An 18702-nucleotide genomic window follows, 5' to 3' on the forward strand; every position below is an offset into this window, starting at 1 on the left:
GCCCAAGGCAAGGGATGTGGGAAAGGGTGAGGAACTTCCTGCCCCCTCCACTCCCCCTCGTTCTCCACGTGTTCGCCAACGTGGATGCTCTCTGAACGCCATTCTTTTAGGTTGTATAGAGTCTTCATTACAGGCATGACTGATTGAATCATTGGCCATTGGTGAATGGCTTGACCTCGAGCCCCCATCTTGTCTCCTCAGAGTTCAGGGGGGTGGGACTAAAATTCCAACCACAAATCGTAGGGTTGGTTCTCAGGCAATCGGCCCCCACCCTTCGGTGACCCAGGGGCTTTCACCAAGTCGCCTCCTTAACATAACAAGTGGCACCTTTGGGGCTCCTCTCACTTAGAAATTCTAAGGATTTTAGGAGCTCTGTGCCCGAAAGAGGGTAGAGGGCCAAATATGTAATTTCTTATTGTACATCACAGTATCACACCCCCATATGTGTATCTGGCCATGTTTTAAGGGCCCTTTTTTGTTTGCTTTTCAGGGAACCAAACGAACAGATGGTCAGAAATCCAAACTCCACTTCAGCACCACTGAGCAATACCCCTTTGTCTCCTGTCAAAAACAGCTTTTCTGGACAAACTGGTGTCTCTTCTCTCAAACCAGGCCCCCTCCCATCAAACCTAGATGATCTGAAGGTAGAGGATTTGGTGTGATTTTTTCTTTTCTTTTTTCTTTTCTTTTCTTTCTCTCTCTCTTTCTTTTTCTCTCTTTCTTTCTTTTTCTCTCTTTTTCTTTCTCTCTCTCAACAAATACAACAGATTTTTTTAAGCTTTTATTATTAATCTCTGCACCAAGTGTGGGGTTCAAACTCACAACCCTGAGATCAAGAGTCTCATGTTTCACCGACTGAGCCAGCCAGGCACCCCAACAAATACATCAGTAGATTTTTAACACCATTTTTACCCAACTGATTTCTTGAGTCAACTAGTGAAAGGGAGAATGCATGGGGGAGACTTAAGTAAGTGACAGAATTTTATTTTATTTTTAAAATGTATTTATGTATTTTGAAAGAGAGACAGAGAGTATGAGTGGAAGAGGGGCAGAGAGAGAGAGGGAGAGAGAGAATCCCAAGCAGGCTCCACGCTGTCAGGACAGAGCCCAACGCAGGGCTCAACTCATGAAGCGTGAGACAATGACCTGTGCAACCTCGGGCTACTTTCCTAATTTCTCTACATCTTAGTTTGCTTATTTGCACAAATGAGTTATTGTGAGAACCCAGTGGAATCCTATATACATGATAGAGTTTAGCACAGAGAATAGCTGTAAGACTGATGTGAACTTCCAGAATGCTCTTAGAGCTTCGCACGGAGAGGAACTGTAAGATTGATGTGAGCTTCCAGAATGCTCTAAGCCAGTGGTCAATTCCATGATGAACTTTTACAGCCTCTGGTGAAATGAAAAAAGTAAGAATCACGTAAAGGGCTTTTCATAAATCTAAGTGTGTTCAACACACCTGATTGATCTTTATTCCAAGTATTTATTTCCTCCCGATGTTTTCGATGCTGAAGATCCTTTCTCTTAGGGAGCAGTGACAGTAGTGGATGGAAGGTAGGTGTTTCTAGTAGAGTTTTGTTTCTTTGTATTAAGCAGGGGTGTTGTTAAATAAGAATATTAGTCTCAGTTGACAAGGTGAAATGTTGGTAACCCTATGTCCACTGCATAATTGAAAACAATGTACGGTTCTGTGAAATCCCCAAATCTGAGAACCTCTGCCCTGAAATGTCACAGCAACTCGTTAAGTGCTGTGTGTGTGAGAGAGAAAGCCATTTGCTCCGGATCACAGACCTCACGGAGGTCACAGAGGATCAAATGACCTTGGGCTTTGAGTTGAACCTGGTGCGTTTCAGAGCAGTGCTCAGAACGGGCATATTCATATATATTCAGCCATCCGGTGTTAGCAAAAGAACTAAAGAAGGTGGTTGAAGTGCCTTCGATTCCTGTAATGTGTGAGCACACCTTCTCCCCCCAGTGCCTCACTCCATTTTCTGTGGTTACACCTGTTGGCCTGGTTTCTGCCCCTGTGTTACTCTCTACCCTCCCCCAAGGACCTTATCAGTTTTCCCCAAAACATCAGATTCCTATAGGTCCCCAGGGCCTTCACCATACCAGTCTTTCTCAGTCCCTGTTTGTCTCCCTCATCCCCATTCTCAGCCTTTGGTCATTATCTGCTCTGGGGGAAAGGTAGGGTTGGGATTATTTCGAATGAAAGAAAATTAATTCTATGGCTGCCAAGGGCCAACACACCAGTCACTTGATAGCAATCGCTCCTCTGTCTCTTCCACTTGGAATAAAAAATGCTTAGGTTTCACTGAGATTGTTTTAATTTTGCATCCATAAACCTGGAGGAGGATGCCAAGCTTGTGACAATGCCCCCCGCCCCCGCCGAGCAGTGGGTCACCCACCCTTCACTCCCCACCTCATAACTCCATGGAGGTAAAAGTAGGTCCTGTCACCTAGAAAACAATATACTCAATGCAGTAAGCCAGACACAAAGGGACAACTTTTCTATGAGTCTGCTTTATAGCAGGTGCCTGGAGAAGACAAATTCATAGCGACAGAAAGTCCAATGGCGACTACCAGGGGCTGGGGAGAGGAGTATGCGGAGTTGGTGTCTAACAGATACATGGGTTCTGTTTGCGATGAGGAAAAAGTTCTGGAGATAGATAGTGGTGATATTTGCACAACAGCATGCGTGTACCGACCCCAACTGAACTTCATACTTAAAGGTGATTAAATGGTAAAAATGTATGCTGTACATCTTTAACCACAATAAAAATGATTTTTCTTAAAAGTGGTCTACCTTAGGGGCGCCTGGGTGGCTCCGTCGGTTGAGCGTCCGACTTCGGCTCAGGTCATGATCTCGCGGTCGGTGAATTCGAGCCCCGCATCGTGCTCTGTGCTGACAGCTCAGAGCCTGGAGTCTGCTCTGGATTCTGGTTCCCTCTCTCTCTGCCCCTCCCCAGCTCACACTCCGTTCTCTCTGTCTCTCAAAAATGAATAAACGTTTAAAAAAAATTTTTTTAATAAAAAAAAAGTAGTTTACCTTGGGATGGGAGCTTGGGTCAGGTAGATCTGGAGTTGGCTTGGCCCCAGACAAAGCACAGTCCAGATGTGATGTGCCATCTGGCAGAGTCCCCCAGAGATGGCTTTCTCCATGTGCACGTGCTCAGAACGATTGGCTGGTTAGAGTTATAGTAATTAGCACGGGTACGAGGAAAAGATGACCATAGCAGCTACCATTTTTTTTGGGCGTTAACTATCAGTCGACCATCCTATATAGATTTGCTTCCACTTTCCACCATGCAAGATATGTTTTAAATGTGAACATACAAATCAGGACCTCAGAGAAGCTGAATGAATAATGCATCACTCCTCCTCCTAGATAGTGTTGATATTTACGTGTCGTGAGTGCTATACGGTGGTTTTCTGTATAAGAGAAAGATATTGTTAATAAACTCAATACCGAAGCTGATAGCACAGGTGAGAATAGTGGGAGAAATACACGCGTTCCATCAGAACATAGGTGGACGTGCAAATCTTTTATCTTCGTGAATTTTCTCCCTCGCCTGTGGAAGCCATCCCAATTCCATGTGGTCATTTGATGGCTTTGCCTTGTGCTTCCAGAGCCCACAGGCTGAATGCTATGCAAGTTAGCCATCTTGTAGATGATAAAACTGGGGGGCTGAACCTAAGCGAGTGACGTTTTTGTCTTTTTAGTGTTATTTTAAATTCCAGTATAGTTAACACACAGTGTTAGTATTAGTTGCGGGTGTACAATATAGTGACTCAGCAGTTCTGTACATCACCCAGTGCTCATCACGACAGACGCACTCCTAAATCCCCATCACCCGTTTCCCCCACCCCTCCTCCCCGCTGGGAACCATCAGTGTGTTCTCTATAGTTAAGAATCTGTGTCTTCGTTTGTATCTCTCTCTCTGTCTCTCTCTTTTTTTGCCTTTGTTTTTGTTTGTTTCTTTCTAATGCCACATATGAGTGAAATCAAATGATATTTGTCTTTCTCTGATGGACTTACTTCACTTAGCATAGTACTCTCTGGCTCCATCCACGTCACTGCAAACAGCACAGTTTCATTCTTTTTTACAGCTGAATAATATTCCACTGTATATATATACACACCACCTCTTCTTTATCCATTCATCTATCGTTGGACACTTGGGCCGCTTCCATAATTTGTCTATTGTGAATAATGCTGCTATAAACATAGGGGCGCATATATCCCTTTGAACTGGTGTTTTTGTGTTTTTTGAATAAATACTCAGTAGTGCGATTACTGGATCATAGGGTGGTTCTGTTTTTAATTGAGCGATTTCAGAGGTTTTGCTATTATCATTTGAGATGAGGGGAGGGACAGACAGAGAAACCTTAATTGGACTTGACGACTGGGTGTGTGGGGAGAGGTGCCACCTGGGAGTGTGACACTGGGGGCAGAAATTGGGAGGCCAGAATGGGGATCTGATCTGAAGGGATGTTGGCAAGTGCATTCATTTTGGGGAAACTGAGTCACGGGTACCACCAGGACAAGCGAGGGGAAATGTCTAGCCAGTTTCCACGCAGTTAGAAACACACTGCCATAGTTCAGCTCAACTGTGCTGTCGGGCTAGGCACAGAAATTTTGGAATCTAAACATTAACACAAGTTGGGGGCACCTGCGAGGTTCAGTCAGTTAAGCATCTGACTTCAGCTCGGGTCATGATCTCATGGTTCGTGAGTTTGAGCCCTGCGTCGGGCTCTGTGCTGACAGCTCAGAGCCTGGAGGCTGCTTCGGATTCTGTGTCTCCCTCTCTCTCTGCCCCTCCCCTGCTCATGCTCTCTCTCTCGCTCGCTCGCTCTCACTCTCTCTCTCTCAAAAATAAATAAACATTAAAAAAATTTTTGGAATTGTTTGCATAGCGGGTCAGTTTGAAATACAGGACTGACTGAAAGGGAGAGCAAATGGAAAGAGTGGGAGGGAAGGAAGGAGAAGAGGAATAAAGGAAGCAGGTGATGTAATCATATCTTGGAAAAGGAAGAAGTAGGAGGAACTAATAAAGGTGACCCTTAAAACAGGCAATCAGAAAGATAAGGTAACGAAGGTGGATGTTCTCCCAAAATATTCACATTTTGCAGAATAGGAATAAAAGGGGAAAAGCATTGAGAAAAGAGTTTGACTTCTCATTAAAAAGTTATACATGGGGGCGCCTGTGTGGCTCAGTCAGTTAAGCGTCTGACTCTTGGTTTTGGCTCAGGTCATGATCTCATGGTTTGTGGGATCGAGCCCCGCGTCGGGCTCTGTGCTGATGGTGTGGAGCCTGCTTGGGATTTTCTCTCTTCCTCTGCCCTTCCCGTGCTCGCTCGCTCTCTCTCTCTCTCTCTCTCTCTCTCAAAATAGTTATACCTTCAAAAAAGAGTTATACATGGTAACATCACAGTATGTGCATTTTTTTTTTTTTTTTTTTTTTTGCATCTTGTTTCTAACAAACTGGAGAGCCAGAGAGCATGGGAGACAGACAGGGAGAGAGAGAGAAATGGGAAATTTAAAAACTGGGAAAATATGAAAGATTTTAAGAAATAATTGTTCGTGCGTTTTAGTTCTCATAATGGTCTTTTATCTGTGTGTTTTTTGTAATGTACTTATTTTTTAGAGAAAGATACCAAAATATTTACAGATTAAATTATATGATTTGCTTCAACATAATTCAGGAAATGTGGAAATGGTTTGGGGATTAACTGAACCCAGACTGAACATGAATTGATCATTGTTGAAGCTGGTTGATGGGTACATGCGGCTCATTATAATTTAAAATTTTATCAACTTTTGTGGATGTTCGAAATTTTTCATACGACATGGTTGAAAGAGTTATCAGGGAATAAAAGACCTGTGAATGTAGGAAAGAGGTGTATACAAACCTTTGTCCCAACCAAGCCCACCCAGCCTAATATTCTGAAACATAAAGTAAACTGAACCCAACAAGTATTCGTGTTATTTCAGAATATGAGCTGCATTATTTAATGATGTAGTCTAAAATATTCAGTGCCAGAACAGAGCCTAAAAATAAATGTAGAACTCGTTAATTTTAAGGAACTCGAAGTTAAAACAATAATGGGTTGCCATTTCGCACTTTTTCAAACCAGCAAATCTAAAAGAAAATGATAAAACCATACCAGAGAGAGGAAGAGGAGAAGGTATATTGTTTGCCTGTGGTAGTGTGAGTTGTGGCGATCCTTTTAAGATAACTTTTAAATGATTGTAAGGTGGTAATATATTTACTATTGAAGCGTGACAATGTGTGGAAAAGTAAAGAGCATTTTAAAAGATAATTGAGGGGCGCCTGGGTGGCTTTGGCTCAGGTCATGATCTCATAGTTCGTGAGTTCGAGCCCCACTTTGGGTGAGCTCAAGCCCTGCTTCCAGTGAGCTCTGCTTTTTTCTCTCTCTCCCTGTCCCTTCCTCCCTCCCTCCCTCTTCCTCCTCCCTGTCTCTTTCCCCCTCACTCCCTTGTGCCCTCTCTCTCCCCTCCCAAAAAGATCATTGATTCACAGCATTGCAGATCATATTTCCTTATAGACTTTAAATGCAGATGCACATGTTTTGTTTTCAAAGTTATTGTTGTCAAGTAATTCTGTAAAAGCATGAATTTCTGGCATGGTTTTTTGTGTAACGTACCAATGAGCCTTTTTCATAACTTTCAATATTCAACTAACATTTTAATTTTGACTTAATTTTTTTAATCTTTATTTACTTTCGAGAGGCAGAGAGACAGAGTGCGAGCGGGGGAGGAACAGAGAGAGAGGGAGACACAGAATCCGAAGCAGGCTCCAGGTTCCGAGCTGTCGGCACAGAGCTCGACGCGGCGCTCGAACCCACGAACCGTGAGATCATGACCTGAGCTGAAGTCGGACGCTCAACCGACTTGAGCCATCCAGGCGCCCCTCATTTTTATTTTTAATAGCAGCACATCATTCTACCACCTAGTTAATATTCCTCTGCTGGGCACTTAACTTGCTTCCAAATTTTTTCTATTAAAAATGTAATTTGCACATACATTTATTAATTTATCTGATTATCTCCCCAGGCTAAATACCTGGGAGTGGAATTCGTGAACCAAAACCTATGAATATTTCTTGGGGCGGCTGGGTGGCTCAGTCAGTTGAGCGTCCCACTTCAGCTCGGGTCATGATCTCGTGGTCTGTGGGTTCGAGCCCCACCTCGGGCTCTGTGCAGGCAGCTCTGAGCCTGGAGCCTGCTTCACATTCTGTGTCTCCCTCTCTCTCTGTGTCTCTCTGTCTCAAAGGTGAATAAACATTAAAAAAAAACCCCACAACATATCAATATTAAAGTTCTTGCCAAAGAATTCATATTGTGAGATGTCTGTACTGAATGTGCCAGAAAATTGGAGGAGGAGCCAAGATGGCAGAACAGCATGGAAGTTTTTTGCGTGTCTCACGTCCATGAAATACAGCCAGACCAACACTAAACCATCCCGAATGTGTGTACCAATCTCCTGCCAGAGGCAGTGCGCGAAGGCAGCATTTACCAAACATCAATGTGCACACTGAGTCACCTGGGGCTCTGGATAAAATATAGGTCCTGATTCAGTAGGTTATGGGGAGGGGACCTGAGCCTCTGCATTTCTAGCATGTTCCCAGATGCTGTTGGTGCTGCTGGTCCAAGGACCACACTTGGAATAGCAAGGTGTTTTAAGAGCTTTCTTTAAAAACGTTTTTATTTGAGGGGTGCCTGGGTGGCTCAGTCAGTTAAGCATCAGACTCCTGATTTCGGCTCAGGTCATGATCTTGCGGTTCATGAGTTCGAGCCCTGCATGGGGCTCTGTGCTGACAGCTCGGAGCCTGGAGCCTGCTTTGGGTTCTGTGTCTCCCTCTCTCTCTGCCCCTCCCCCACTCATGTTTTCTCTCTCTTTCTCTCTCTCTTTCTCCGTCAAAAATAAATATTAAATTTTTTTTAAATGTATCTTTTGTTTGTGAAGCATTGGAGTATGTCCATGACCCATTTTGGGGTGTTGGTTTATTTGGGGGGGGGGTTATTAAGCACATTTGGTGCATTGAGCTTTACTGACATTTTATTATTTGCCCTGCAATTTTTTTTGTCTGAGATTGCTATCTGCGTTTGCATTTTCTTTTTGGTGTTTTTGACTTATAGGAGTTTTTGTTTGTTTGTTTTAATTTGAAAGCATGAGCAGAGGAGAGGGGCAGAGAGAGAGACAGAGAGAAAGAGAAAGAATCTTAAGCAGGCTCCACACTCAACACAGAGCCCAACACGGAGCTCGATCCCACAACCCTGGGTTCATGACCTGAGCTGAAATCAAGAGTGGGGCGCTCAACTGACCGAGCCACCCAGGCGCCCTGGAGTTTTTAATTTTTGCTGTCAGTATTTTTATGATCACTTTCTTGGCTTTCAGGCTCAAAAGATCTTTCCCTACAAAATATCAGAAGACTATTTCCCTTCCCTATATAGTCTTCTAGCTGTTTTATGGCATTAACATTTAGATATTTAATGTTTCCTGTTTTAATTACAAAAGTAATATCTTATGTGAAATATTTAGGGGCTAGAGATAAGGAGAACCACTGTTAACATTTTGAGCTATCGTTAGCCGTATATTTTCATCTGCAAGCATAGTTGTTTTTTTTTTAATTTTTTTTCAACGTTTATTTATTTTTGGGACAGAGAGAGACAGAGCATGAACGGGGGAGGGGCAGAGAGAGAGGGAGACACAGAATCGGAAACAGGCTCCAGGCTCTGAGCCATCAGCCCAGAGCCTGACGCGGGGCTCGTACTCACGGACCGCGAGATCGTGACCTGGCTGAAGTCGGACGCTTAACCGACCGCGCCACCCAGGCGCCCCTGCAAGCATAGTTTAAACACACACACACGCACACACACACAAAGGCACCTCGGTGGCTCAGTTGGTTAAGCGTCCAACTTCAGCTCAGGTCATGATCACACCGTTTGTGGGTTCAAGCCCTGCGTCGGGCTCTGTGCTGACAGCTCAGAGCCTGGAGCCTGCTTCGGATTCTGTGTCTCCCTCTCTTTCTGCCCCTAGCCCACTCACTCTCTGTCTGTCTGTCTGTCTCTCTCTCTCATCCAGCAATTCACACTATTTTTCACTTAATAATATACCATAAACAATTCATTATTGTATGTCAACAAATACATATAGCATCAGTCTTAAGGGATTTAGACATTCCATCATTTGTAGGCACCGTCATTAATTTAGTTCCTGTACTTTTAGGTATCTGTAGTTTATAATTTGTGAACATCGTAAAAAATGCAAGGATGAAATAATTAGATGTGAATCCACATAATAATAATAGCAAACGCTTACACCACAGTTACCATTTGCGAGACACTATTCCAAGCACTTTACAAATTTTCAGCCATTTAAGCCTCACAAAACCACATAAGGTATGATTCTCTCCCTTTTATAGAAAGGGAACCAAGGCACGGAGTGATCACTGAGCTGGTAAGAGGCAAGGTCAGGATTTGAATCTATGTTCTTTTCTCCGTACATACTCTCTGTCTCAGTATATCCAGCCAGTCACTAAAATTAGGACAAAAGTGTTCATGTAGAACCATGGATCTCAAAAACTGGTCCAGGGACCAGTGATATCAGCATCCCCTGGGAACCCGTTAAAAATGCACATTCTCGGGGTGCCTGGGTGGCTCAGCTGGTGAAGTGTCCAACTTCAGCTCAGGTCATGATCTCGCGGTTTGTGAGTTCGAGCCCCGCGTCTGGCTCTGTGCTGACGGCTCGGAGCCTGGAGCCTGCTTCGGATTCTGTGTCTCCCTCTCTCTCCGCCCCTCCCCTGTTCACGCTCTGTCTCTCAATAATAAATAAATGTTAAAAAAATGTTTATTCATTTTTTTTAACTTTTTTTTCATCGTTTATTTATTTTTGGGACAGAGAGAGACAGAGCATGAGCGGGGGAGGGGCAGAGAGAGAGGGAGACACAGAATCGGAAACAGGCTCCAGGCTCCGAGCCATCAGCCCAGAGCCCGGCGCGGGGCTCGAACTCACGGACCGCGAGATCGTGACCTGGCTGAAGTCGGACGCCCAACCGACTGCCCCACCCAGGCGCCCCATACTTTTTTTTTTTTTTAGCACGGAATTAAAAAAAAAAAATTTAACGTTTATTTATTTTTGAAACACAGAGAGACACAGCATGAACGGGGGAGGGGCAGAGAGAGAGGGAGACACAGAATCGGAAACAGGCTCCAGGCTCTGAGCCATCAGCCCAGAGCCCGACGCGGGGCTCGAACTCACAGACCGCGAGATCGTGACCTGGCTGAAGTCGGACGCTTAACCGACTGCGCCACCCAGGCGCCCCTAAAAAAATCTTTTTTAAATGCACATTCTCGGGGCACCCGTGTGGCTCAGCCAGTTAGGCTTCTGACTCTTGATCTCAACTCAGGTCTTGATCTCAGGGTCATGAGTCCCAGCCCCGAAATGGGTCCCTCACTGGGAGTGGAGCCTACTTAAAAAAAAAAAAAAAAATGCAGGGGCGCCTGAGGGTGGGTTAGTTGGTTAAGCATCAGACTCTTGACTTGACTCATGATCTCACAGCTGGTGAGTTCGAGCCCCCATTGGACTCAGTGCTGGCAGTTGGGAGCCTGCTTGGGATTCTGTCTCTCTTTCCTTCTCTCTCTGCCCCTCCCCCACCTCAAAATAAATAACTTAAAAATATAAAAGTAAAAAGTAATTAATTAAAAAAATACACATTCTCAGCCCTTCACCCCCCACCCCAGCGCCACTGAAGCAGAAACTCAAGGCCGGGGCCGGGGTGTCTGTGCTGTAGTCTGAGGACCAGTGGTTCGGGCACGTGCTCGGGTTGGAGCACTAGGGACAGAGAGAGCCTGGTAGGGAGAGTGCACTCACCGAGGAGCGGAAGACCAGGAGTCTCCACCTGCTTTGGGATGATGGGTTGCCGGCTGATGGCCAAACCCAGGCAGAGATCAGTTTTCTCATCTACAAAATGGGGACAAGGACCAGGCTGGGGCTTGGAGGCTAATAGAGTAGGTGACTCCTGTGGTTCATGTGAGCTCTGCATTTCGAGCATTCTAGGATGCTAATTTAAAGCTAATAAGGGGCACCTGGGTGGCTCCGAAGGTTAAGCCTCCCACTTCGGCTCAGCTCACGATCTCACAGTTCGTGAGTTCCAGCCCTGCATCGGGCTCTGTGCTGATGGCTCAGAGCCTGCAGCCTGCTTCAGATTCTGTGTCTCCCTCTCTCTCCGCCTCCCCCGCTCGCATTCTGTCTCTGTCTCTCTTGCAAATAAATAAAACGTTAAAAAAAATTTTCAAAACAAAACGTAATGTAATAAGAAATTAAAAATAAATAAGTCACTGTCCCTCAACAGCTCACTCACCACGCCCTGGTCTCCCTGCAGGTGTCCGAGTTGAGACAGCAGCTTCGCCTCCGGGGCCTGCCGGTGTCTGGGACCAAGACGGCGCTCATGGACCGGCTGCGGCCCTTCCAGGACTGTTCGGGGACCCCTGTGCCCAGCTTCGGTGACATCACGACGGTCACCTTCCCCGTGACGCCCAGCAGCGCGCTGCCCGGCTACCAGCCCTCCCCGCCCGCCAGCGCCTTACCCAACGGCTTGTACCACTTCGGCAGCACCAGCTCAAGCCCCCCGATCTCGCCCGCCTCCTCCGACCTGTCGGCCGCGGGGTCCCTGCCGGACACCTTCAACGACGCGTCCCCGTCCCTCTGCCTGCACCCGTCCCCGGCCCCCGCGTGCGCCGAGGAGAGCCCACTGGGCGGCCTGGGCGCGGGCCCCCCGGCCCCCGAGCTGGACGCGCCGGACTCGGAGAAGGACAAGATGCTGGTGGAGAAGCAGAAGGTGATCAACGAGCTCACCTGGAAGCTACAGCAGGAGCAGCGGCACGTAGAGCAGTTGCGAATGCAACTGCAGAAGCAGAAGAGGGGCCTCGGGCCCGAGAGGCCGCCCCCCTTCCTGGCCGTGCCGGTCAAGCAGGAGGACGCCGTCCCCAGCTGTCCATTTGCGCCCCAGCCGAGACCTGGGAAGAGACCGGGCCCTGCTCCCTGCGCCTCCGAGGCCCCGGGCCGCCCCGACGCCCTCCCCTCCACGTTTCTCAGCCCCCAGTGCTCCCCTCAGCACTCCCCGCTGGGGGCCGTCCAAAGCCCCCAGCACATCAGCTTGCCCCCGTCCCCCAACAGCCACTACTTCCTTCCCTCTTCGTCGGGGGGCACGCAAGGAGAGGGTCACAGGGTCTCCTCACCTGTGGGCAGCCAGGCATGCGCGGCACAGGTAAGAACGCCTGGGCCCGGTGCACCCGGCTTTCTGGAAGTGGGGTGTGGCTTGGCAAGGCTAAAAAGCTGACTTTGCAAGTTTCGGTGGGAAGGGTTGACCAAAAGCAACTTCTGGACTCTGCCGCCGTCCCCAAGCCTTCAGGGTGGACCGGACTCCCTTCTCTGAAATGGAGGTTGGCAAAATTGCCTTCCAGAGGGCTAGATAACAAGTGTTTTGGCTTCTCTGGGCCATGTTGGTCTCAACGGGACCCTTGTGGCGTGAACTCAGACATCTGCAAGTGAGTGCGTGTGGCTGTGTTCCAATAAAACTTTATTCACAAACGCAGGTGGTGGGCCAGATTGCCACAACCCCCGTTGTCAGGATTCGTCGGCATAGAGCCTTAGCGGGGGCCAAATCAATTCATCGAGAGAGCCGAAGGGGGGGAGCTACCAGACCTTACTATTCGTTGCACGCATTGGCTTGCATAGGGCAAATAGTTACTGACCACCTAGCATGTTGCAGCCCCTGTTCTGGTCTGTCTCTGGTCTGAACTAGCCAAACAAAAATCCCTGCTCTCGTGGGAAGACAGTAAATAAAATAAACAGGTAAACTATACAACATAGTACAAGAGGATGCATCAGGTGGAGAAAAAGGAGGCTGGGATGGTGGGACATTTGCAGATTTGCAACTTTAAGTCAAAGGTCTAGGACCATTTGAGCAAATCTTTGAAGGAGGTAAGGGAGAAAGCCTTGTGAATATTTGGGGTGAAGGTGTTACAGGCAAAGGAAAAACAGCAAGCCTAAGGGCCGTGAGGTGGGGGAGTGCGCGGAATGTTCAAGAATCGGAAGGAAGGCCCGTGTGGCCAAAGCGGAATGAGACGCAGTTGTAGACACAGCTTACGGGAGGAAATAGTTCAAAGACTAGACCAAGGCGATCATCAGAGACTTTCCTTGTCCGTGAAGCTAACGAATCATGGGGGAAGTCTACCGAAGTCTACCTGAGAAAGAAACTTACATCATCAAAAGTTCTGAAATCGGTGAGAAAGGAAATAGGAAGAAGACTCACACTGGTGACCAGTGTTAACAAGCACGCGTCTGAGTAATCTCGTTAATTTTCACCGTGACCTCATGCGCTCTAATTCCTTTTCCTTTCTTTGCCACGGTTTACAAAGCACTCTTTGAGGATATGAACAGTTACACGATATTACATGATAAAAAGATAAAGAACAATATAGAATAACATGCCTGATCTGGGCTTATCGCAGTTAAATGCTGCACAAAGCCCTGGGGAAGGCAGGGGGAAGCGGGTTGGTCACGAAGGGCTAGAAAGGTCCAGGAAGGTTTTGCAAAGGGGTTGGACTCAATGAGAAGTGTAGACTTAAAAAAGGAAAGTTGGGGGCGCCTGGGTGGCTCAGTCGGTTAAGCGTCCAACTTTGGCTCAGGTCACGATCTCACGGTCCGTGGGTTCGAGCCCTGCATTGCGCTCTGTGCTGACAGCTCAGAGCCTGAAGCTTGCTTTGGATTCTGTGTCTCTCTCTTTCTCTGCCACTCACGCTCTGTCTCTCTCTTTCTCAAAAAATCATTTTTGAGAATGAATACCTTTAAAAAATTTGTTAAACGAAAAAGGAAAGTTGGGAAAAGAACATTCCATGTAGGAAAAGGTAGGGAGGTACCATGCACAGGGCACACAGAGGGAAGTCCGTGGCAGTTACTGGAATACAGGCTTTTGAAAGAAATAGTACCTGACCTGGTTTCGGGTGGAGACCCTATACGGTGGATGCAGGGGAGGCATGGAAAGTTTTTGAGCAGGAGGTGATGTGCACAAAGCCAGATTTGAGACATTGATCGTGGGATTAAGGGAGGTTTGAAAAGCTAAAACACCAGGGCAGGGACCAGGAGTCTCAGCAAATGCTGTCCAGTATGCTGCCGGTGACCAATGAACTCATTGCTTCTTCCTTTCAGAACTCAGGGGCACATGAGGGCCATCCTCCAAGCTTCTCTCCCCAGCCTTCCAGCCTCCACCCCCCTTTCTCTGGAACCCAAGCGGACAGCAATCATGGCACTGGGGGCAATCCTTGTCCCAAAAGCCCAGGTGTCCAGCAAAAGGTAGGCACCTGGACAAAGGTCTAAACTTTGCCTCTTCCCTCTTCTGTGGCCTCGTCCTCCAAATGATGAGGCTCAAAGGCAGAAATAAATGGGGTGGCTCAGTGAGTTAAGCATCTAACTCTTCATTTCTGCTCAGGTCATGGTCTCACGACTGTGAGATAGAACCCAGGCTCTGTAAGGTCGGGCTCCACACTGGGCATGGGGCCTGGGATTCTCTCTCTCTCTTTTCCCTTCTCCCTACTTGTGTGTTCTCTCTCTCTCTCTCTCTCTCTCTCTCTCTCTCTCTCTCTCTCTCTCTCTCTCAATTAAAAAAAAAATTAAATATCTAAAAAAAATTGGGGTGGGGGTGCCTGGTTGACTCCATTGGTTAAGCCTCCAACTTCGGCTCAGGTCATGATCTCACAGTTTGTCAGTTCAAGCCCCATATTGGGCTCTCTGCTGTCAGCATGGAGCCTGCTTCAGATCCTCTGTCCCCCTCTCTCTCTGGCCCTCCCTGCCACATGCTTTCCCCTCTCTCAAAACTAAATAAAACATTAAAAAAATAATAATAGAGGAGCTCCTGGGTGGCTCAGTTGGCTAAATGTCCGACTTCAGCTCAGGTCATGATCTCACCGTCAGTGAGTTGGAGCCCCGTGTCAGGCTCTGTGCTGACAGCTCAGAGCCTGGAGCCTGCTTCCAATTCCGTGTCTCCCTCTCTCTGCCCCTCCCCCCTCCTCTCAAAAATAAACATTTAAAAATTAAAAACAAATTATAGTAAAATAAAAATTTCACAAAAGGCAGACATAAATGACATTTCGATAAAAACAAATCCACTGGGAAGAGAGTGAAACGGATGTACAGATATAAATTAGGGTGTTCCAGGGAGCCATTTCCTGGGGTCATTCTAGAAATCATGAGGACTAAAATGAGCACGGTATGTTTGTGAAACAACATGCATGGCAGACAAATCAGTTTCCATGGAGTTGAAGATTGGAATAGAGGCATGCGGGAAAACAGTGCTTGAGAAAGAGGAAGGTATGTGGATCTGTGGAAAGGTCTAGAAAGGTGCAGAGAATTCGAATCACAGTGCAGTATCTCGGTGGAAAAGGGCAGAGGCGGTACATACCAGCAGGTGGAAATCAGGGATGTGAGAGAACCAGGATATGGGAAGTCCCAAGGACTAAGGAAGAGGTAATAAGGAGGCCAACAAGATGGCCACCATACAGAAGTGCTACCTGCTACAAGTATGGACAGGGCGTCCTTTGGAGACAGAGACCCTGAAATGGCCCAGGCACTCCATAGAACATGGAGCTCACAGTACACAAGGCTGGTCCCTGAAGAGCTACCCCAACAATGTCTCCACCTCTCTGCAAATGCACCGGTTAGGAATGAAATGTCCTGAGGGGGTAAAGTACTCTGGGAATTTCTGGGTGACTTCTTCCTGTTGGACTGGACTCTTACTTTATTTCCTTTGCTCCTAACCAAAGGTGGTTCACTCTAGAGAGGGAAAAGAATCTGTTGGGCTCCTGGGTGACTCAGTTAAGCCTCCGACTAAGATCAAGGCTCAGGTCATGATCTCACAGTTTGTGGGTTCGAGCCCCACGTCGGGCTCTGTGCTGACAGCTCAGAGCCTGGAGCCTGCTTCGGATTCTGTGTCTCCTTCTCTCTCTGCCCCTTCCCCACTTACACTCTGTCTTTCTGTCTCTCAAAAATGGATAAACATTTAAAAAAAAATGGAAAAGAAGAATCTGCAAGGTTCCCATCGTATCATGTCTCCAGCAATATGTCCACGGTCATATGTACTATTAATACACTGGGGTTGTTTTCTAAGCCTTGGCTCTTTTTTTCCACTCAAATCAATTCTTTCCCAAAACTTAGCTTGGAGTTTATAAAACAGAAGCAGTCCCATTTCTTCTTTTTTTCAGAAGTTTAAAAGCTGTATTTTTTTTCATATTATTGTTATCTTAATAGAATTTATTGCCAACTTGGCTAACATACAGTGTAGACAGTGTGCTTTTGATTCAGGGGGTAGATTCCTGTGATTCATCGCTTACATTCAACAGCCAGTGCTCATCCCAACAAGTGCCCTCCTCAATGCCCATCACCTATTCTCCCCTCTCCCCTGCCTCCCCCTGCCATCAACCCTCAGTTTGTTCTCTGTATTTAAGAGTCTCTTATGGTTTGCCTCCCTCCCTCCCTGTAACTATTTTTTCCCCTTCCTCTCCCCCATGGTCTTCTGTTAAGTTTCTCAAGTTCCACACATGAGTGAAAACACACAGTATCTTCCTCTGACTGACTTATTTCACTCAGCCTAATACCCTCCAGTTCCATCCACGTTGCTGCAAATGGCAGGATTTCATTCTTTCTCATCACCGAGTAATATTCCATTGTATACAGAAACCACATCTTCTTTATCCGTTCGTCAGTTGATGGACATTTAGGCTCTTTCCTTAATTTGGCTATTGTTGAAAGCGCGAAGCAGTCCCATCTCTGACCCTTGAGTTGACTTCTCTTTTTCTGCATCTTACTCCCACAGATGGCTGGTCTGCACTCTTCTGACAAGACAGGGCCAAAGTTTTCAATTCCTTCCCCTCCTTTTTCCAAGCCAACATCAGCAGTTCCAGAGATAACACAGCCTCCATCGTACGAAGATGCAGTAAAGCAGGTAACTACAGGTTTTGTTCTCTGTAGAGAAACAGGTTGCCTAAATGGGCGTTGTTTCTCATTATTCGACTTCGGGCAGTCTTAGGTGCCGACATTGAGTGCATTGGTGCCCCCCTACCAGGATGGGCAGAGTTTCTAGATGCTACGTGTAGAAAGGTAGTGCGTGTACAGTAAAACCTTGGATTGCAAGTAACTTGCTGTGCGAGTGTTCCACAAGACGAGCAAACATGGCTAATAAATTTTAACTTGATAAATGAGCCATGTCTTGCAATACGAGTAGTATGTGACCCTGAACGTCACATGATCACAACTGAGCCAATGGTTCTTCTCTCTCTCTCTCTCTCTCTCTGTCTCTGTCCCTGTCTCTGTCTCTCTCTCTCTCTGCGGGATTGTGGGTGATCATCTCCCATGCTCGGATGCTTTGTCTCAGTTCACAGTGTTTGGCAGAAAGTGATTTTCCAGAACGTTGGAAGGTGCCCACAACTGGCATTAATGTATTTTTTGTCACTTTGAGGCACCAATGGACAGTCCTTTGCTATTCTATCCAAGAGTGAGCTTAGGAATGCTTTGCTCCATTCTAGGTTGGGCTGCCTGCAGATAGAGACCCTTTCCTCTGCTGCCTTATGGCCAATTACACTAAATACAGTATAAGACAAGAGTTTATTAATACCGTACTGTAGTCAACTTCCGTTAGTGATAGTGAAAGTCGTCCTACGCAGTAACCCTCCTCTCTCTCGTCTCCCTCACACCAGCCACGAAGGTTTTGAAAGTAATTGCAGGTGAATTTGTTTATTTTCCTTTATATTTTATATTCTTTTTATTATTTTGTATTATATTACAGTATTGTAACCATTTTTACATGAATATTTTTGGGTTGTGGGACAAATCGTCTGAGTTTCCATCATTTCTTGTGGGGAAATTCGCTTTGATATTACAAGTGCTTTGGATGACAAGCATGTTTCCAGAACAAATTGTGCTCGCAAACCAAGGTTTGACTGTATATAGAAGGCTGACAGAGAAGAGGCTGGGCTGGGCTTAGTACCAACACCAGGTGCCTGGACTTGGTACTGCCAACAGCCATCTGTCACTGCCACTAAGGTTGGACAAGTTCTCAACTTCCCTTATGTGAAATAGGGTCCCTATCTACTTTGTAAGGGTTCTCTATAGTGTATCACCGACCACATTGTCTGGGCACAGGATAGCTACTCAAATATTTGAGAGCAGTTGCCAGGCTGATACTTTGTGAGTTTCTTCTTAGTTTCAAAATCCAATGATCTTGTCAAAGTATTGATGACTGTCGTATACTCTACCGTCATTTATGTTGGGAAATTATCCAAATAAAAAGTATAAACCAGAGAGAGAGAGAGAGAGAGAGAGAGAGAGAGAGAGAGAGAGAGAGAGAGAGAGAAGCATTAAATGATCTCACATTTCAAATGGTTTGAGCCCGGATCAAGTATCAGATGGCCCTTTGTATGTGCCCAACCTAGCAAGGACAGTCTACGTCAGCTGCCGCATGCTGGTGTCCCACAGAGCCAAATCGGCTTGTAGTTGAGTCTCACTTGGCTGCAAGAGTATTTTTAAATGTCAGGAGATTTTATGCAAAAAGTGGGCTTTCTCACTTCGGAAAAATGAGAGGATCTAACAATGGTGGAGCCACGTCTCTGCCAGAGGACAGT

General features: G+C 46.5%; 1 protein-coding gene across 5 annotated transcripts in view; it reads left to right on the top strand.

The window, feature by feature from the left end:
* Positions 1–18702, top strand: part of MYOCD (myocardin) — a 112621-nt gene that overhangs the window by 86798 nt on the left and 7121 nt on the right. For all 5 annotated transcript variants that reach the window (XM_006939797.5, XM_011288833.4, XM_019817188.3 and 2 more), the window contains 4 exons: positions 491–644; positions 11412–12296; positions 14240–14383; positions 16899–17027. In XM_006939797.5, the coding sequence (XP_006939859.3) occupies positions 491–644; positions 11412–12296; positions 14240–14383; positions 16899–17027 (1312 nt within the window). The remainder of the gene's footprint in view (positions 1–490; positions 645–11411; positions 12297–14239; positions 14384–16898; positions 17028–18702) is intronic.

This window comes from Felis catus, chromosome E1 (genome assembly GCF_018350175.1).
Source record: "Felis catus isolate Fca126 chromosome E1, F.catus_Fca126_mat1.0, whole genome shotgun sequence".
In the NCBI taxonomy this organism is placed as follows: domain Eukaryota; kingdom Metazoa; phylum Chordata; class Mammalia; order Carnivora; family Felidae; genus Felis; species Felis catus.